The following is an 18,757-nucleotide window of genomic DNA, read 5'->3' as shown; positions in this document are numbered from 1 at the left end:
ACTCCACTTGCAGGGGCTCCAGTCTCCCAAAGGGCCGAGGAAAGAGGTGCTGTTAATTAACTGTCCAAGTAGCTGTTGAACTTGAATTTGTACCAATCATATCCCAGGGGCAGGACCTCTCCCTGGTAAGAAGCGACTGTTGCAGATGCTTGCCACTGGATGGCGCCCCTTAACCCTTCGCTTTCGGAGGACTAACTGGGTGCAGGGCAGCGGAGCCACCTTTGAAATGCAATCCAGAGCTGCAAGCAAAGTGGTGCTAGTGATGGACCGGCCTCTCTGCTTTCTCCGGCCTGGAGCTGTGGGGACAGAGTGGGGTACCCCCGCTCAGGGTGGGGGGCTCTGATTTTGTTCCAGGCCATCCAAGAGGTGACGATTTCTGAGCAGGACTCCCAAGTGCAGCTCCGTCCTCTGGAACACAATCAAGCAGCCCTGGGAGATAGCCACAGTCCATTTCCCATAAACAAGGCGTTCTTCGGCCCTGAGCGGAACATGCCTCTTGCTTTTCCTGAGATCCACCCCTCACCCTCTTTGCAGTTCCCCAATTTCCACCCAGCATGCCCCTGCGCGCTGCCCCAGGGCAGGATTTTAACCCCTAGGGCCTGATCTCTGTTTACGTTTGTCCATTATGTTCCAACAGGAAAAAAGAGGTGGATTTGTAGCCGGGAGTGAAATCAGTCATAGGAACAGCTTCCCAAGGGATGTGGAGCTCCGTCCCTTGGAATCTATGAACCAAGCCTGGATAGCTTCCCAAAGGGTAGCCCCTGACTCAGCCATGCGCTTTTGGGCTCAATGGAGGACTTAGCGGGTGACTTACATGGCGTGTGCTATGCTGAAGGTCCGACTGTCTGTCTTTGGCACTTACAGCACCCGATTACCATACACCTGAGTGCTTCCTAATCTTTAATGGATTTAGCTCCACACAACCCCTTGGGGCAGAGCAGTGCTACTATCCCCATGTTACAGGTGGGGAAATTGAGGCACAGAGAGTGAAAGGCCCAGATCCACAAAGGTATTGAGGTGCCTGACTCCCACGGGTAATCAATACCTTTGAGGATCTGAGCCTAAGTGACTTGCCAAAGGACACACGGAGAATCTGTGGCAGAGCAGAGGATTTGTAGGCTAGCACCTTAATCGGAGGCAGATTACGATTTTGTGTGGCCCTGGGCCAGAGCAAGTGGGGGTCCCTCCCCACCCCTTCCACTTGCAGTCCCCCTCTCTTGCCCTGCTCAGCCCAGCACTCCTGCCAGGGAGCGGGGTTGGGGTGTGGGGTGCCCATTTTTCCAGAGCCCCCGGGAATGGGCCCCATTGGCCCAGTGGCTAATCTGCCACTGGCCTTAACTACTAGACCATCCCAGCCCCCTTTGGCAAGCCACAATGGTGTAGAATATGCTTCGGATGGTCTAGACGAGATTATGCCAATGGTTCCTTTTGGCCTTGATGTCTCTATGAAATCTAAATGGACTCTACTGAGTTCAATGGAGAGGCCTCGGGTTTCCACCACGTGAGACGATAACCAGCTCTTCACAAGAGCTCAGCGCCCCCCCACCCCAGCTCCTATCTGGCTATCTGGGCACCTGAACAGGAAGGCAGATTTTCAAACCAGGCCATTTAGTCTAGGGAGGCTGGGGAGGGGCGGGGGGAGAGAATCTGATCTCTTTTGACAACCTGGCTTCAGTAGTGCCAGGTGCTTGGGAAAATCTGACCCTAAGAATGCAGTTTGCAGGAGTCTGGTGATCTCAGCTATGCCCAGTGGGCCCGGACAGCGTTCCCCTGCTGGTACCTGTGCACAGTTGGTTGTAAAGTGTTCCCTGACCAGAATTCACCCCTCACTCTGTGGCAGCATTTTAAACCCGCTCTGCACAGGTGTAACTGACTAATGCCAGGTGCCAAGCAGGGGAGAATCCAGGGGTTAGGGGAACCGGCGCCAGAACCCTCAGGCTCTGTTCTTGGCTGTGTGGTTGAGGGGTTAGAACAACAAAGTGGGAGCTGGGACTCCTGGGTTTTGCCAGCTCTTCCACAGGATTCAGGAAGTCATTCAGCAAGTCATTTCGCCGCCACTCACTGGGTGGATGTGCACCACTGCCCCCTGCTGGATGGGAATCAGAGCTACTCCACTGTGTGTCATAGGCCCCCTGCTGCCGATGGAGATTCTCCTTTAACGCCAAGGGCTGGGCTGTTGGAGCAGGTGCATCCGAGTTCTGTCCCTGTTAACGCTGGGAAGGTCTGGATGCCTTCTGTGTGTGAGGCAGCGACAACCACAGAGTCCTAGACGGGGGGCAATCATTTAGTAACGGGGGATGCAACCCACAGAAAAACAGCTATTCCCCTAGCTGGGGAGCAGGGAATTGGCATTTCCCTTGCTAGCCAGATCTCCCCCATGCTGCCTAGCAATGAAGAAGTCCTGGCTCAGAGCAGCGCTGTGGGTGTGTGTGTGTGTATCAGAGGCCTGGTTTTGCATCATCCTCCCCAGTAGCTATTGCAGGCCACCAGGTGACCCGCCTGCTCTTGCCAATGCAGAAGGTTTTTTGCTCGGCTGCCCCGGCTGCTCCTCAGCCCAGAGGACTCACCGCAGTGCTCTGAAGGACACGAGGCCGCTCCAGCAATCTGGACGCCGTCCCCTTCATCCTGCGGCAGAGCCAGTGACTGGACGGGCACAGCTCGCTGGAGGGCTAGGCTGGACGTCAGCCAAGCAATGCTTGAGCTAACGGGGGAAGGGAACATGCGCGGAGCCAAGAACCACGGATCGGAGGAGAGAGGGACCTCAGGCCCAGCCCCAAGGGGGAGTGGGGGAGTTACTCCAGGAAGGAATTTGACCCGTGGTGTAAAAACAGAAGAAGGTGGAGTTCAAATGCAGGCATGTCCAGGATGACGAATAGAGGCAGCTCCCTCCCAGGGTGGGGCAGAGGGAGCTCTGCTATGGGGAGGGGGATGACCAAGATGACCCCTCCCAGCATGAGGCAGGGGGGATTTGGGGTTAGAGGGACAGAGATGGCCCTGTTCAGGGTGGGATGGGGAGCTGTGGGCATGAGAGGGGCAGAGACCACCCCTCAGAAGGCAGGGTGAGAGGGTTCTGGGGCTGAGAGGGGCAGAGATAGCCCCTTCTGGGGTGGGGCAGGGGAGCTCTGGAGGTGCAAGGGGAAGAGTTGGCCCCTCCTGGGTAAAATGCTCAAGTCCTTTTTAGGCTGGTTCAGGCTCATGTAAAGTCTGGCCACTCTAAAGCGGGCATCAAGGGGGCAAAGCAGGAGAGAGCGGGGCCTGAACCTGCTAGTTCTCCTGAGTCCTGGCTCGGCTGGGGGAGGAGGGCAGGGAGAAGGAAGCGGATTGGTCACAGAGCCCATAGCCTGCTAGCAATGCATGAAGCTGCCAGGAGCCCAGGTGGGGTTACCTTGGGCACATTCCCCAGGCTCACAAAACGGATCATAAGCGATGGGGCGGGGAAGCAAGGGAAATGTCCTCCTGCTTGCTTAGAAACCTGGAAGGTGTCTGAGCTGCAAGAGGCCAGGAGCTCTGAGCTGCCACACAAGAAGCAGGAAGGAGCATCCCAGAGATACCTGCAGTGCAGAGAGGTGAGCTACCCACCAGCAGGGGCCATAGTGATTTCAATGCAGGAGCTCAGCTCAGGGCCTGAAGTCTCACAAGTACAGCCCGGGCAGTGGTAGGCTTTTCACCTGCCTGCCAAGCTGCTAACAACCTGCAGTTCCTTCTAGGGCCCTCCTCACTGTATGAGTTGAGCCCTCCCCCACTCACTAATGGAGTTCACTCTCACAGTTCTCAGCCATTAGTCCCATTTTACAGATGGGGAACTAGGACACAAAGTGGATTAAGGGACTTGCCCAAGGTTAGCCAGGGGAGTTTGTGACTAAGTGGGAATAGAACCTAGGTTTTCTGAGTTCCAGGCCAGGGCTCTACCCACTAGCCCATCCTTCCAACACCAGAACCAAAGATTGAGCGGAAGAATAATGTATGAATATCACCGCTTGCAATTTTGTGTATCTCCTTCTCATGCAAACTAATAGTACCAAGGGCTTGGAAAATGTATGATGTTGATGAGCTAGAGGCTAGGGGTTCTCAAACTGGGGGTCACGAGGTTATTACATGGGGGGGTCATGAGCTGTCAGCCTCCACCCCAAACCCCACTTTGCCTCCAGCATGTATAATGGTGTTAAATATATTAAAAAGTGTTTTTAATTTATAAGGGGGGGTTCACTCAGAGGCTTGCTATGTGAAACGGGTCACCAGTAAAAAAGTTTGAGAGCCATTGGGCTAGACAAACCAGCCTACTAGCCAGAGGTTGATATGTGAGACTGGGTGGGTGGATGGGCCCACAAGTGAAGTTCAGGGGCAACTGGTGAGAATGGGGAGGAGGCTGGGACTCCGATTGGTGGGTTGACAGGTGGCGCCTCCTCCCCCCGTATCAACCAGCACCTAAACAGTATGACAGGCCTAGGCCCTGAGGAGGGGGGCTATTTTCCATGACATGATTAACAGTGTCCTGGAGGACCCCTTCCCTTACACAGCCTTCCTAGTCACCCACCATTCTAGGGCTATGGGGGTACCCCCCTTTATAAGGCTCAGTGGGTCCCTCTCACTTACAATGCCCCAGGGATCCCCCATTATAAAACCCTGGGGTATCATCCCCTTATAAGACTTGGGTGGTTACTCTTGTACAGGCCTTAGGTGGCACCTCCTCCATTTTAGTACCCTGAGGAGGGTCTTTAAAGGGCCCCAAGCTGGAACCTTTCATAGCCCCCTGTGGAAGTCCCCATTAAGGGGCTCTAGGTGGCACCCCCATTCTAGTCCCCAGGAGTGCCCTAGGCTCCCCAATTATAGGGCCCCCCCATCTAGCACCCACAGGTTCCCCCAGTCTAGGGACCCCAAGTCTAACACCCAGGGGTCCCCCATTAAAGGGCTCTAGTTGCCCACCCCCATTTTAGCATCCAGGGGTCCCCCTCCCCCAGTCCCCCCCCCCCCAAGTCCAGTGCCCAGGGGTCCTCCATTCCCCAGTCCAGGGGTCAGGCTCCCCCAGTCTATGGCCCCCCAAGTCCAGTGCCCAGGGGTCCTCCATTCCCCAGTCCAGGGATCAGGCTCCCCCAGTCTGTAGCCCCCCAAGTCAAGTGCCTAGGGGTCCTCCATTCCCCAGTCCAGGGGTCAGGCTCCCCCAGTCTATGGCCCCCCAAGTCTAGTGCCCAGGGGTCCTCCATTCCCCAGTCCAGGGGTCAGGCTCCCCCAGTCTATGGCCCCCCAAGTCCAGTGCCCAGGGGGCCCCCATTCCCCAGTCCAGGGGTCAGGCTCCCCCAGTCTAGGGTCCAAGGCGCCTCTCCCCCTCCCGTTGGCTGTCTGCAGCCCCAGGACTGCGTTTAGCCCCACCCCTCTTTTACGTCATAATCGCGCGCCCCGAGCGCGGGGCGTCATCACCAGCAGCGCAACCTCCAGAGCCGCCAGCGTCACATGACCAGCCCCAGGCCGGGCCTCCCGCTCAGCCCCCGCCCCGCGCTCGCCCGTCCCAGCCTCCGATTGGCCCATAGCACTGCCCGTCAAAGCGGAGCGCTCGGTGATTGGCCGGACCGGCTATCGGGGGGCGGGAGGGGAGAGCCGGCTAGGTGTGTGTGGGGGGGCACCCGGATGTGACCTGAGGCGGGCGGTGGCGGCAGAGCCGGAGCCGGTCGGGAGAGACGAGTGGGGAGGGGTCCATGGAGGGAGAGGACGGGCCTGGCTGGGTAAGGGGGCACCCGGGGGCGGGGGGATGAGGAGGAGGAGAAGGACGGGGGAACGGATGCCCTGGTGGGTTGTGGGGGGGGGATACCTGAGAAGGGGGGATCCTGGGGGGTGGGGATACTCGGGGCAGGTGGGGTGGAGGGCGAGGGGAAGGGGAAGGGATGCTCTAAGCCCAGGGTGGGCTGTGGGGGCAGAGATACCCGTAGAGGGGATACCCAGGGCAGGTAAGGAGAAGGACAGTGGGAAGGGATGCCCGGGGTGGGGGTTACTGGGGGCGAGGGAAGGAGAAATACCAGGGAGGAGGGGATGCCTGTGAGGGGGAGGGTAAGGACCAGGGAAGGGGGATGCTCTAAGCCCAGGGTGGGTTATGGGAGGGATACCTGGGGGGAGAGCAGGGGGAGATGCCCAGGGCAGGTGGTATGCAGGAGGATAGGGGAAGGGGGATGCCCTGGGCCTAGGGTAGCTGAGGGGGAGGAGATACCCAGGGTGGGTGAAGGGAGAGACTGCCCAGTTGTGGGGAGGAAGTAGGTGTCCAGGGTGGGTAAGTGAAAGGGGGGAAGAGTGCCCTGGGGTCTGGGTAAGGTAAAGGGAGGGGGTGCCCAGTGGGATGTAAGGGGACAACTGCGGTGGTTTAGGCAGGGAAGGGGAGAGGAATTGCCTAGGTACGAAGGGTGTTCCAGAGAGGGGAGGGAGGATGCCTATGTTCTCCTGGTTGAGGGGAGGTGAGTGTGGCAGGTGCTTCATGAGCTGGTGCCCTGGTATAGCTGAGTGCCCTGTTGTGGAAGGTGAGTGGGCAGGTGGCAGTGGGTGCCTCGTTGTAGGAGGGAAATGGATGAGGTGCTGGTGGTAGCCATGGATGCTCTACTTGGGTATCTGCCTGGGTCCCCTAGGCAGTGCGTGTGTGTGGTGGCAGGTAGGGGCCCAGAGATCATGGGAGGAGAGGTGGTTGGGCACTGAGAGAGTCTGGGGACCTGTCCTAGGACTAGGCAAGTGCTGAGGGAATGGGGGCTTTGCTTTGTCGGGGGTGCTTCTCATGATGGCTTTTTGGCATCAGGAGTCCCTTGGTTATCGCTGTATGTCTGCATTTTCTTCACTGCTGCTCATGCTCTCATGGGCCCTGTCACTCCCAAGCATCTGGAAGAGGCCAGATCCCCCATAAAATAGGTTAGTAACCTATTTTATCTGTCCTCGATTCTAAAATGCCTGTCCCTGTAGCATTGGCCGTCAGAGCTAGTATACTGACATTATTAGTAATTCTGCATATAGCACCAGGAGCCTGCTGGGTGCTTTCCAGACCAGAGCAAAGTCTGTGGTTTGGGTGGGAACAGCTTAGGTTTGAAGGCCAACTTTCCCAAAGGGGATCAGTGATTTGCGGGACCTTAATTTGTTTGGGTTGCCTGCATCTTGGTCCTGATTTTCAGAGGTGTTGAACAGCCCCAAATCCTGGTGACTTTGATTGCAGATGTGAACGCTGAAAATCCCTAAAAATCAGGACTGAGGTGCTGTGCTCCAGTTGAGACTCCTGAAACCACTGGCATCATTTGAAAACATTAGCCTGAATGACTGTGAAAGGCCCTTTTTTCAGTTGTGCTGTGCTCATTAAAGGTGTAGGTATTGTTTGATCAAACCTGAGGTGAACGGAGCAGATGGGGTCTGTAAAGTCAGACACCACTAATCTGACACCACCTGTGCCCCATTTGGCTTTCTTCTGACTTCAGGAAAAGACAAGGTGCCTTACCCTACTGCCGAGTCTTGTACTTTGTGCATGGAGGCTATTTCCTTCGCTGCCTCTCTTCCAGGCTACTCCGCAGTGAAAAAAACTCCAGTAACTACTGCTGCTAGTGATTTTTCCCAACAGGCAAAATGAAACTGATGTGAGGCTGATCAGTTTTGTGGCTTCTTGGGGAGGATCTGAGCAGCAGCAGAAGCACTGGGGCTGTGTCTGTCTGCAAACTGAGGCCTGGTCTACACCAGCATAGCTAATGTCGTTTGGGGAGGTGGTGCCAATAGAACTCCTTCTGGTGGTGTATACTGCTGTGCTGATACACTTGCGCCAGCATAGGCTCTGTAGTGTAGACATAGCCTTAGGCAGCATTGTGCTGCACAGGGCTCTGGTCATGTTTGAATGGTTGTCTGCCCAACTGTAAGAGCTAGAAATGGAACTTCCTTTTTTAAAAAAGGAAGCTTGGATCTCTGTAGAAATAAATGGCCTAGTCACCCTTCAGCTCTGCTCCTTCTAGCCTCTGGAAGCTCCCTGCTCATCCTGGGAGTGTGGGTTTTCCAGCCTTGCTTTTGGGTTGCATTAATGCCAGTGGCCTTGAATAAATACCAGGCTTGTCTTACTGGTGCTCTGATCGCACTAATTTTGCTGTCTCGAGTGAATGAACTCCGGTTTCACCAACACACAGGTCACATCCTTTGCTAAAACTCTTAAAGGGATTTATGGTGGGTCCAAGTCCCTGTGAGCTTCTATTGTGTTTAGGGATTGATCAGAAACCCCACCCCCTTTTGGGGAGGCTGGGCAGGTTCACCCTAATGGTCTCTGCTTCTGAGCTGGGGTTGCAGCTCTTCCAGCTGTCTTGGAAGTTCTCCCTGCCCTACCTGTCATCTCGGTCACTATCGAGATGTTGACTCCCTCCTCCGACCAGTCCGTGATGCCAGCCTCTGTCGTCCTCTTGTTGCATTTTCAAACAAGTGCCTTCGTGCTTTGTCCCATCCTGCCTTTCATGTTTGGGATTTGCTCCCTGTAAACATCTACAACGCTACCTCGTTGTCCTCCTCCAAGATTCTCCTTAAAGCTCTGCTTTGCTGTGGGGCCTACACAAAACACTGCCCATTGTCTAGACCCACATTGTTTCCTTGGGCTCTCCCATCTGTCTGTATCCATCTGTTGGTAAGCTCTTTGGGGCAAGTGATTGTCATTTGTGTGGCACCTAGCGCAGTGGGCTCTTGGTCCATGACTGGGCCTCCTAAGTGCTACAGAATGCAAATAAGCCAAATCCCAGACACTCAATGTGTGACTTCCAGCACAGGGGTTAGCTTTGGGAATGGGTGGTGGCAAGGGGCTGTCTTTGGAGCCGGGGGCTCAGAAAGGTCTCAGTGTTGTGTGAGGGATGGTGGGGCTAAGAGATCTGGAAACAGCAGAGTGGATCAGTCCAGCTGGGTTTGATTGCATGGGTTAGAGGAGGCAAGGTTTCTTTGAGGGCTCGGGGAGGAATAACTGTGTGTGTGGACACAATGTGGCCTGGGGGGTGAGGCCAGCATTCTGTTGTAACCAAGTGCTGCTTTCTCTCTTCTCCTCCTCTGTACCCCCTCTGAGCTTTGAAGAGTGCGTCTGTTTCCAGTTCCTGGTGTCTCTGTACAGCTTTCCCCTGGCACCAGAGAGTGGTGTTAGCATCCAGAGGGTCAAATGAAAACTATCTTGCCACTGGCATGTAGTCTTGGCCGTTATCTCTTTGTAGGTTTCTGGCTTAGAGGAGAGTAATAGAGGAAGTGTTTTCTTGTGGTTAGAGCTAGGACTGGGAGTCAAGACTCCTGGGTTCTACCCATTGGCTGGGAGTGGGAGCTTAGAGGTTGAAGCAGGGGCTGGGAGTCAGAACTCCTGGATTTTCTCCCCTTTTCTGTTGCTGACTTGTGTATCCTTGGGCAAGTCACTGCCTCGATCTGTGCTTCAGTTTGCCCCTTTAGAACAGGGCTAATACTTAACATGAGTGGTGCAAGCCTTTCTGACTGGTTTATCAGGTGCATTATGCATGCTCTAGCATTCGATCATAGCCTGAGGTAGGAGAACAGCAGCGCCTGTCTGGCTCCCAATCCCTCAGCGTAATGTAACGGTTCACACCGTGTGGGATGTAGGAGGGCCAGTGTAGGAAGTACGTGCTGTTGCTGTCGTTCAGTGATTCGAAGAGCCAGGCTTCCAAGGCCCGAGTCTCCTCTGATGTCTGGCTAATGCCTTGTGGCTGTCTTGGCTTTTCAGGAGCAGAGATGATATCTTGGCTGGGGGACTCCAGGGTCTCATGCCACCTGCTGTATGTGCTTGGTAGCTAACTTCTTACCCCCTTCCTTTCAATAGGTTGACTCTCACAGCCATAATGGATGACTTGAACCTGCACTACCGGTTCCTGAACTGGAGGAGGAGGATCCGGGAGATCCGGGAGGTGCGGGCTGTCCGCTATCAGGAGAGATTCAAACACATTCTCGTCGACGGGGACACACTGAGGTGACTGGCGGGACTGGCAAACTGGAAAGTGGGTGGAGAGCAAGGAGCAGCCTTCTCGCCTGGCACGGGGAAGGGGTCCATTGTGGCTGGGTACCGTCTCCCTCTGCCTCTGCAGCTAGGCAATGAAGTCCCTTCTGACCTTAAAGTCTATGAGTCAATAAAGTGAAATTGATGAGGTCTCTGAAGGCCTTGCTTGAGAGCTCCAGTCTGATCCTTTCTCTGCACTGGGTGTTGCACCCAAAGGTGTCAGATGGATGCTTTAACTTGAACATCTTCACTGAACAATGATGCATCCTGGGGTTATGCCAGTGGGTTGAGACTCACAAAGATTAGAGCTAGAATTGGCTCATTGTATCCATCCCCTCCTCCATCCAGTGTTGCTGGTTAGGACGAGGTTGTGACGTACAGTATATTCTCCTGGGCTTTGTCCTGACTAATTAATGTCCCAAGCAACAAGGCTTCCCTAGAGGAGATAGATTCTTTTCCTGGCATCTACCTTAGGCCTCAGTTTCCCCATCTGTACATTGGGATGGGGGGAAGGATACTGACCCACCTCACCATAAGGCATAAGTGTGTGTAACGTGCTTTGAAATGCTCTAGAACTGCAGAATGTTAGTTGCAGATGTGGTGTTTCCAAGGCCTGGATGGCGGCTGATTGGTCTGAGTTGCAAATCCCATAAGTAAGGGGAGTGGGGAACAAAGGACTTCTGCTGCTTAGGGCCAGCCGCCTTGTGGAATGCCCTAGGACTGCAGCCAGGAAGCAGAGCTGTCCAATCTGCTTTCTGAGCCCTTGGGCCTAAATGTTCCACAGTGACTTGTGATTTTTGGGGGCCTAACTTGAGACACCTCCAAGGGGCCTGATTTCCAGAGTGCAGGTGCTCAGGTCTGTCTGAGAATTGGCCCCCTCCAAGGCATCCCAAATGGGGCACCCAAAATTGCCAGTTGCTTCTGAAACTCCAGGCCTTAGTCTCCTGCCCCGGGGGGCACTTGGCGATGAATTGGGTAATGACTGTTCCATTCGCTAGCTCAGCTGGCAGGTGAGCATGACTGGCACCTTCGCCAGATGGGTGTGGTCGACTACCCAGACCCTGCCATCCCTTATCATTTAAAGTGCCCAGATCACGATGTTTAAGTAACCCGGCCTCTTATTTCTTGTCTGTAGTTACCATGGGAACTCTGGGGAGGTTGGCTGTTACGTTGCCCCCCGCCCACTGACCAAAGACAACAACTACTTTGAGGTAATCTCGCCGGCTGGGTGAACTCCCTGGGTCGGAGCTGATCTAAAGATCCTTCCGTGTGCTTGTTGTTCTCTCCTGGTGACTCCATCTTTTGTCCTCTCTTGCTAGCCCAGCGTGCTGGGTCTCAGAGCTCTGCTGTCTTCGTTCAGACAGGGATTTCTGTACTGAGATTCTTGGATGCTAAGACTGGAAGGGGCCTCCTGCGTAACACCAGCCAGAGAATTTCCCCCAGTTACCCCTGTAATGAGCCCAGTAACTGACTCAAGCTGCCCTTCCAGAGAGCCATCCAGTCTGGATCTGAGTCCTTAAGAGATGGAATCCACCACTTCCACTGGTGATTTATGCTAGTGGTTAATGACCCTCACTGTTACAAATTGGTGTCCTGTGTCTGGTCGGACTGTGTCTGGCTTTAACTTCCAGCCATGGGTTCTTGCTCTGCCTTTCTCTGCTAGATGATAGAGCCCTTTAGTACCGGTGTTTTCTTCCCATGAAGGTACTTGGAGACCATGATCAAATCACCTCTCGTTCTTCTCTTTGATAGGCCAAACAGCTCAAGCTCCGTTCTCGGAGATGGAGCCTGGCCTATGCTGTTGGTTTTTTCTCCGTTCTCCCTCACTTGAGTCTAAACTCTCTCGCCACCCCTGTTCCGGGAGGTGCAGCCAACTTGTCATTGTGCAGCGTGGCGGTGCCCTAGCTGATCACCCAAGCCACTGTGTTGACGTGAGCAGGTGCCAGTGAGGAAGTGCTGCTGTTGGACTGGAAAAGGATTGTTCTCGTAACTGCTTGCAGGTGTCGATTGTGGACAGTGGTGTGCGGGGGACCATCGCCGTGGGCCTTGTGCCGCAGTATTACAGCCTGGACCATCAGCCGGGGTGGCTGCCTGATTCCGTGGCCTACCATGCTGACGACGGCAAGTGAGTTGGGTGCCACCCCTGGGGCAGATTAGCGGAGCGTTGAGGCGTGGCTGGGGAGCACATTGGCGCATGCGTCTCCTGTGGCATTTCCTGAGCTGCTGATTCAAAAGGGCTGGGAGGAGTGTGGGGGGGGGGCACAGATTGCTTTGGCTGAGGGGGCTTTAGGTGCTGGACGCTGTCAGTGGGGCTGTGACTCTTGTGTGGGGTGAATGGGGGGTTGGGTGGATGCAGGAATTAATTTGATCAGCAGTAAAAGCCCTGACCTGACAATCCTCATAAGAACAAAAGAACGGCCGGACTGGGTCAGACCAATGGCCCAGCTTGCCCCGTGTCCTGCCTTCCCACAGTGGCTGGTGCCAGCTGCTTCAAAGGGAATGAACAGATCAGGGCAGTTCATTGAGTGATCCATCCCCCGTTGTCCAATCCCAACTTCTGGCAGTCAGAGGTTTAGTGGGGAAACGACACATAGCTCGTTCGACATGTAGACGTCCCACCTTATGCTGGAGCTGCGTGTTCCTTATCTCTGGTCAAAAGGACTGTGTGAACCTGGAAAATGTGCCAAGCTGCTACTGCCGTGGTGTGTCTGGTGCTGTCAGCCCTAGTTTCTTAAGCAGGCATTAGGACCCTGCTGAGCGCTCCACTGAGCTGCGCCATCTGCTTCCCTTCCGAGGCAGCACCACATCTGTGGTGAGGTCTGTACCCTCTGTGCTCATCCCCTCATGTCCAGAGAGGAAGGACGGCCAGGGCTTAGGGCGCCAGGCTGGCACTTGGGAGACCTGGGCTCAAGCCTCTCAGACTTCCGGGGTGATCTTGGGCAAGTCATGTCGCCACACTGGGCCTTGGTTCCCCATCAGTACGTGGGGATGAGAGCACAGCCCTGCCTCACACGTACCATACGTTAAAGATTGTGGAGTGCTCAGAGCCCTACTGATAAGTACCTAAGATGGATAGACGGCCAGGCTGAATTAGCTAGATACCAAGCTGTCCGGTGTCCAGGTGGCTTCTTGCAACTGCATTGAGGTTAGCTGAGTGCTATCTGGGATCACCTGGACACTTACTATGCGAATGGCAGGGTTACTCCATCGACGATGCCCTGACAGTGCTGTATGTCGCTGCGGAGGCCCAGGGGCCTATAGTCGCGAAGTGTTCCTCCCTCCCCTGCGTGTTCATTTTGCCCTTTGTGCCGAGCCGGGGTGCGAGCGAGTCTCCCGTCGGGGCGTCTACGATGCTTTCCGAGGTCATTCCTTGCTCTTCGCACCCACAGGCTCTACAATGGCAGAGCAAAGGGCCGGCAGTTTGGGACGAAGTGCAGCTCGGGGGATCGGATCGGCTGCGGGATCGAGCCGGTTTCTTTTGAGGTCCAGACGGCCCAGATATTCTTCACCAAGAACGGAAAGAGGGTGAGAGCCGCTCGGTAGAAATGGTTGCGGATCTGGCTGGGTTTCTTACTGCTTATGGGGGGAGGGATCTGTCGAAAACCAAGTTGCCGGTGGAACTCTCCCATCTGCAGAGGTGGGCAGAATGTGTGAGCTGCTCTTCCTGGGGCTAAATCCTCTAGATTAGCAGCAGAGCAGGCTTCCTCCAGTGAGTGACTCAGCTGTGACCCGCAGAGACCCCCTAACCCCATAGGTTCAGCTCCCGTGGCTAACTTTGCTACTGCTGGCAGGATCAGCTGAGATACCAGGGCCCTGTCCTGCTGTGAGCAGGTGACACCAGAGGTACAGGAGGCTCATGGAGGGTCTTGCTGGCTGTATCCCGCAGGTTGGCTCCACCATAATGCCGCTGTCCCCGGACGGGCTCTTCCCTGCCGTGGGGATGCACTCGCTGGGAGAAGAGGTTCGGCTCCACCTTCACGCCGAGCTGGGCAACGAGGAGGATGACAGTATCATGATGGTGGACAGCTATGAGGACGAGTGGGGCCGGCTTCACGACGTGAAGGTCTGCGGCACGGTGAGCGAGCTGATTGGCTCCCTGCAGGGGCGACCCAGGGCAACGTCGGCCCTCAGCTTGGGCGCAGGCTTTGAACCTGGTCCTTCCTTAGAGCTAAGATAGCCCAGTTCCTGCCATTCCCCCTGCCCGGGGTCTCCTGCCCCTCTGGATTCCAAAGAGAGCTTCTTAACCCTGTGCCGCAGGTGCTGCGGGCCGGGATCTACAGAGCACGTGCTGTGCAGGGTGTTGGCTGTAGGCCCAGCTGGCAAGTGATCAGGGTCCCCTTGAGAGATTGGCCTCTCTCTACAGCAGGTGTTGGGCTCTGCGCTGCGGGGAGGAGTGGTCTGAGCTTAGGGGGTTGGCTTTGTGCTTGCGTTAGTTTGAGTTCTTACCGGGGTTACCAGGGGCTGTGATGTCAAACAGGGAAATTCCTCTGAATCCAAGAGGCCGGACTAAGGGTCTCTGGCAGGCAGGGCACAGGTTGGAGCTAGGAATAAGGTTTTAAAGATTCTCCTTCTCTGCCTTGTAAGCTACAGTGGCTGCTGCTGGTTGTACCGCGATAGCCTCTAGGCGCCCCAATGTCCAGCGCTGGACAAACCCAGAGCAGATCTGCCCTGAGCTGCTGACAAGCTAAGTCTAAAACGAGAGACAACAAGCGGATACAATAATAGGGGAGCCTAAGGAACCAAAGAGACCAAACATCTTTTCTCCCCAGCTGCTACTCAGAGAGGTAGCATGGCCCTGCACTAGGAGTCTGGAACCCTTGGTTCTCTTTCCAGTACCTCAGTTTCCCCTTGTGTGAAACAGGGACAGTGATGCTGATCTGCCTGCATACAGTGCTTTGTGATCTGTGAGTGGGGGGGGAAGTGCTGGCTAATTGCTAGATAGAGTTAGCATTACCCAAGAATGTGCAGGCTTGTGCGATCTTTTCCTCCAAAGCGAGATTGCTGGCGCTGTTAATTTCACAAACGCACAGATGCTTATTTATTTTTAGCCAAGCTCCAGGTGGGGGCAGTGCTGGGGATTTCCCCCTACTCCCTGGAAATTCATCAAAAAAGTGGAATTGTTCCAAGCAGCTCCTTTGAAAACCTTGCTTGGCTTTGCTTTTCGGGCACCCCTGGCAGCGATGCATGATCTCATAGGTGCCTTGGAAGTGATCACCACCCAGTTAGAGGGTAGAGCCTTGAAGTCTTTGCCAAGGTCTCTCAGTGCCTCCTTTCTGCTCGGCACTGGGAAGCAGCAGGATCTGAAAATTTGAGACTAGCTGTGTATGATCTGTGCTTAGCTTGGGAGTCCAGAAGTCACTGGTTTGGGCTCTGCTGCGTTACAGGCCAGACACTCGCGCCGTCTCACTCGGCCTAGGGATGAAAGCCTTGAGGTCTCTCAGGACTCATGCCTGCCGTTCTGCCTCACAGATTTGGGGCATCTTTATTAACTATCTATAACTGGGAGCTGCTTTATACCAAGATCAATTCTGAAGATGCGCCCTAGTCCTGAAAGCATTTATACCGATGCACCAAGTGCTTCTAGCCCTGGCTGGCTGTGAGCTACAGGGCTTTGCAATCGCTCCAACACCACGCTTCAGCCCTCTTTGCAAAGCACGGTGAGATCTGTGGATAAGTGTTATTAGCCCCTTTTTTACAGATGGGGAAATTGACCAGTTGCGATCTCTAGGGCAGTATAAAATCTGGGAGTCCTGACTTCCAATCCCTGCCTTTACCTACAGGGCTCTGCGCCCTCCCAGAGCTGGGGATAGAACCCAGGAGTCCTCACTCCCTTTCCTCTGCTCTCACCCATGGGCGGCCCCGGCCTTAGAGTTGGCAAGGCCACTCTTTACTGATCCTGCCAGGTGCAAAGCCTCGCTCTGTCATGAAGAGGGCTGCAAAGCTAACGAGCCAGTCGGCTCTGTTTCAGCGTGAGCCTGTGGAAGGGTATGAACGCGTGCGTGGGATGCCCATCTGTCATCGGGGCTGCTCTAATACAATGAGCTTGGCAATGGCGTCCTTCTCCCTGCAGTGCCACCCAGTAAAATCCCCACTGTAGGGTGCTCCTGAGAGCGACGCTGCAGGTGGAGTCCCACAGGCTGGTTCGCTTGCTGCTGAAGCTAGCCGAGTAATCCAGGACCATGCGTCTCCATCCTTGCTGGGGATGCTGATCTGGAGTGAGGGTGACGGCCCAGGTCTCTGTTTCTGTTTCCCAGCTGCCATGGTTACCTGGAGCGTGGTCCCTATAATTATCGGGTGGGTTTTACCCTGGCTGGGGGAGGGTGAGGAGCAAGTCCCTCATTGGCTGGGGGCAAATCTCCGGCTGCCACGTGACGATCTCGTCACATGGCTGGGTTGTCATGTAGCTTCCGGGCCTTGGTCCCACAAGCCCAACCTGTGGACGTGCTTCTTGCTGGTGTGGGCAAGGTCCAGCGCTAGTCCTTGTTCAGCCCCTTTCCCTACCTGCAAGGGTACAAGGCTGACTATCAAAGGGGGGGATGGGCCCAAAGGGATGCGGGCCGAAACAAGAGCCCACCTCTTCGGCCTCGCCGGGCATCTGTGCGGCTTCCCAGCAGAAGCTGGCTCCGCAGGACATTCTCTGCCCGTGCTCTGCAGCATTGACCCCTCAACATGGGTCATTGCCACGGGCTGAGCGCCTCCAGTTGAGTGGGCTCTCCTGGCTCCATTTTTGGCCAGCATACCCCCCACCCCCACCCCCCGGAACACTGCTTTGCTCCCCTCCTTGCCTTTGGGGAGCAGGGATCTCTGTGCTCCGGCTGCTCCCCAGAGCTAGTGGGGGCAGCAGGTCGGTTCATCACAAGCGAACCCAGCGGCGGGGCTGGCGGTAGCTGCCATGTTGGCGTAGCTATAGGGCCTAGCGCTTATCCTTCTTCCGGCACCCTGCTGCGTTCGGTAGGGTGAGAAAGGAAACTGCTGAACGTGACGGTGGATCATACCTTGGGCATCTGAATCTCACGCTTCCTTTGTCGCTGGGTCTGGATGCTCGCCGCTCTTCTAGTGGAGGTCGAGCCTGTGGCTGCTGCGTTACCCCAGACGCTTCCGGCGCACCCCGAGTCCCGCATGTTCAAACAGCTCTGACACATGCTGTCCCACGGCAATGGGAGAGCTGTGGTTAAAGCAGGGGACTGGGAGTCAGGACTCCTGGGTTCTATCCCTGTCTCTGACCACGGGCAAGGCTCTGCCCTGACTGCCCCTCTTACCTGCCCTGTAAAATTAGGGCTAATAATATCTGCCCACATCACAGCGGGGCTTATGAGGCCGGCTTAGTCTGGGGGATTGGGGTGACTGGCGCTGTAATGGAGTGCAAAGCAGTGTCTGGAGCCCATTCTTGTTCGTGAGAGGGCTCTTCCCAACACCAAGCATACCATCTCCTTCTCCTCCCTGGACCGGCCAGGGTGGAAGGCATCAGTTCGAGCACAGGCACTCATTGCTTGTTGGTTACTAGGGGAAATGTCCCTCCGGAAGATACCCCGTGCTCCCCTTTTGCCCTTGTACTTTCATCTCCTCTTTCCTCTGGGGATCCCAAAGCCCTCTGGTAGAGGAAGACAAAGGCAATCTTTCATTCACAGATGGGGAAACTGAGGCACGGAGTGCGGGGCGGGCGTGGACGTGACTTGCCCAAAGTGGTGCTGTCAGTGGGGTTGGAAGCTAGAACCTTGTGCTAATCACTAGCGGCTGCTGCCTCCTCCTCTTCCCAGCTGGAGCTCTCGGAGCATTTCTACCCTCTCACCAGAGTCTTTTTCAAAAACAAACTCGGGACCCAAACTTTCTCCAGCTGTTAAAGGATTGCAGCTGTGAATGCAGGCCCCACGTCGCAGCACACGTGACGGCCGCTTGTGTGTGCCGGATGGAGCCGGGCTGGACCATTTGATCAAGGCGCCGCGGCGGGGAAGAATCCGCCGTCTTGGGCTGCATCCTTTTCCGTCTCAACCTTTATTAACTGCCCCCCTCCCCCTCTCCCCCCGATTCTCCTCTGACATTTCATTGCAGACAACATCTGTGAAGTTGAATTTTGAGGCAGGGCCAAGAGAGACATTCCAAGGCCCTCGCTGACCTTTAGACGGAGCGAGTGTTTCTCGTCGGCTCCCTGGAACGGCTGCGTGGGGTTTTGCCATCGCTCCTGCCTGCCTGGGCAAGTCTCTTTGGTTCTCTCCTCACCCCCCCCCCCCCTTCCCTCTTGCCATATGTAAATACCGGCCAGCTCAGCCGCACTACCACAAGCGTTCAAACAATGCACGGTGCTAATTGACGCGGGAGGGTTGGCAGGGTGTGGCGTGAACACCGAATTAGGAGCTTTATAAATAGGCTCTTGCATTCTTTCACGGTACAGCTGGCTCCTGTGTGGGGCGGCACCCCATCTTTACTCCTTTGGTTTCCGTCAGCCCCAGCAGAAGCTACAGTTACCCTCTCGGGCAGAGGGATTCCCACGCAGGTGCTGAACTCTCCCATCTCCAAAGCAGCAGGGTGCGGTGGCTGGGGTTCCTGGGATTCCTTGGTTCTCCTAGCTCTGCCACTGATGCAGCACGTGACCGTAGCCATGTCACATCGCCGCCTTGTGCCTCAGTTTCCCCTCCCGAAAACTTCCTAATCTTGGTGTGAAGGCTTAATGTCTGTAAAGAGATCCTCAAATCAACAGCACCTTATGAGTGCAGAGTGTTACTCTTAAATAGGTTAATTTCCTGGTCCACTGATCTAGAGACCTTCCGTTTCCCAAAAGAGACAGGCTGCTCGGAGAAG

At 55.4% G+C, this 18,757-nt stretch overlaps 1 protein-coding gene across 4 annotated transcripts in view; it reads left to right on the top strand.

The window, feature by feature from the left end:
- Positions 1-5,616: 5,616 nt before the first annotated feature.
- SPRYD3 (SPRY domain containing 3) overlaps positions 5,617-18,757 on the top strand; it is a 37,140-nt gene continuing 23,999 nt past the window's right edge. For 2 of the 4 annotated variants that reach the window (XM_034792351.1, XM_034792349.1), the window contains exons 1-6: positions 5,617-5,717; positions 9,788-9,934; positions 11,097-11,172; positions 11,962-12,086; positions 13,351-13,486; positions 13,848-14,036. In XM_034792351.1, coding sequence (XP_034648242.1) covers positions 9,807-9,934; positions 11,097-11,172; positions 11,962-12,086; positions 13,351-13,486; positions 13,848-14,036 — 654 coding nt within the window. In that variant the 5' untranslated portion in view covers positions 5,617-5,717; positions 9,788-9,806. Of the gene's footprint in view, positions 5,718-6,761; positions 6,880-9,787; positions 9,935-11,096; positions 11,173-11,961; positions 12,087-13,350; positions 13,487-13,847; positions 14,037-18,757 lie in introns of those variants that run through there. The other 2 variants (XM_034792350.1, XM_034792352.1) reach the window with 2 other exon arrangements.

The sequence above is a fragment of the Trachemys scripta genome, chromosome 16 (genome assembly GCF_013100865.1).
Source record: "Trachemys scripta elegans isolate TJP31775 chromosome 16, CAS_Tse_1.0, whole genome shotgun sequence".
Taxonomy (NCBI): Eukaryota; Metazoa; Chordata; order Testudines; family Emydidae; genus Trachemys; species Trachemys scripta.
The sequence above is the reverse complement of the archived record's forward strand: the minus strand, read 5'-3'. Positions and strand labels throughout refer to the sequence as shown.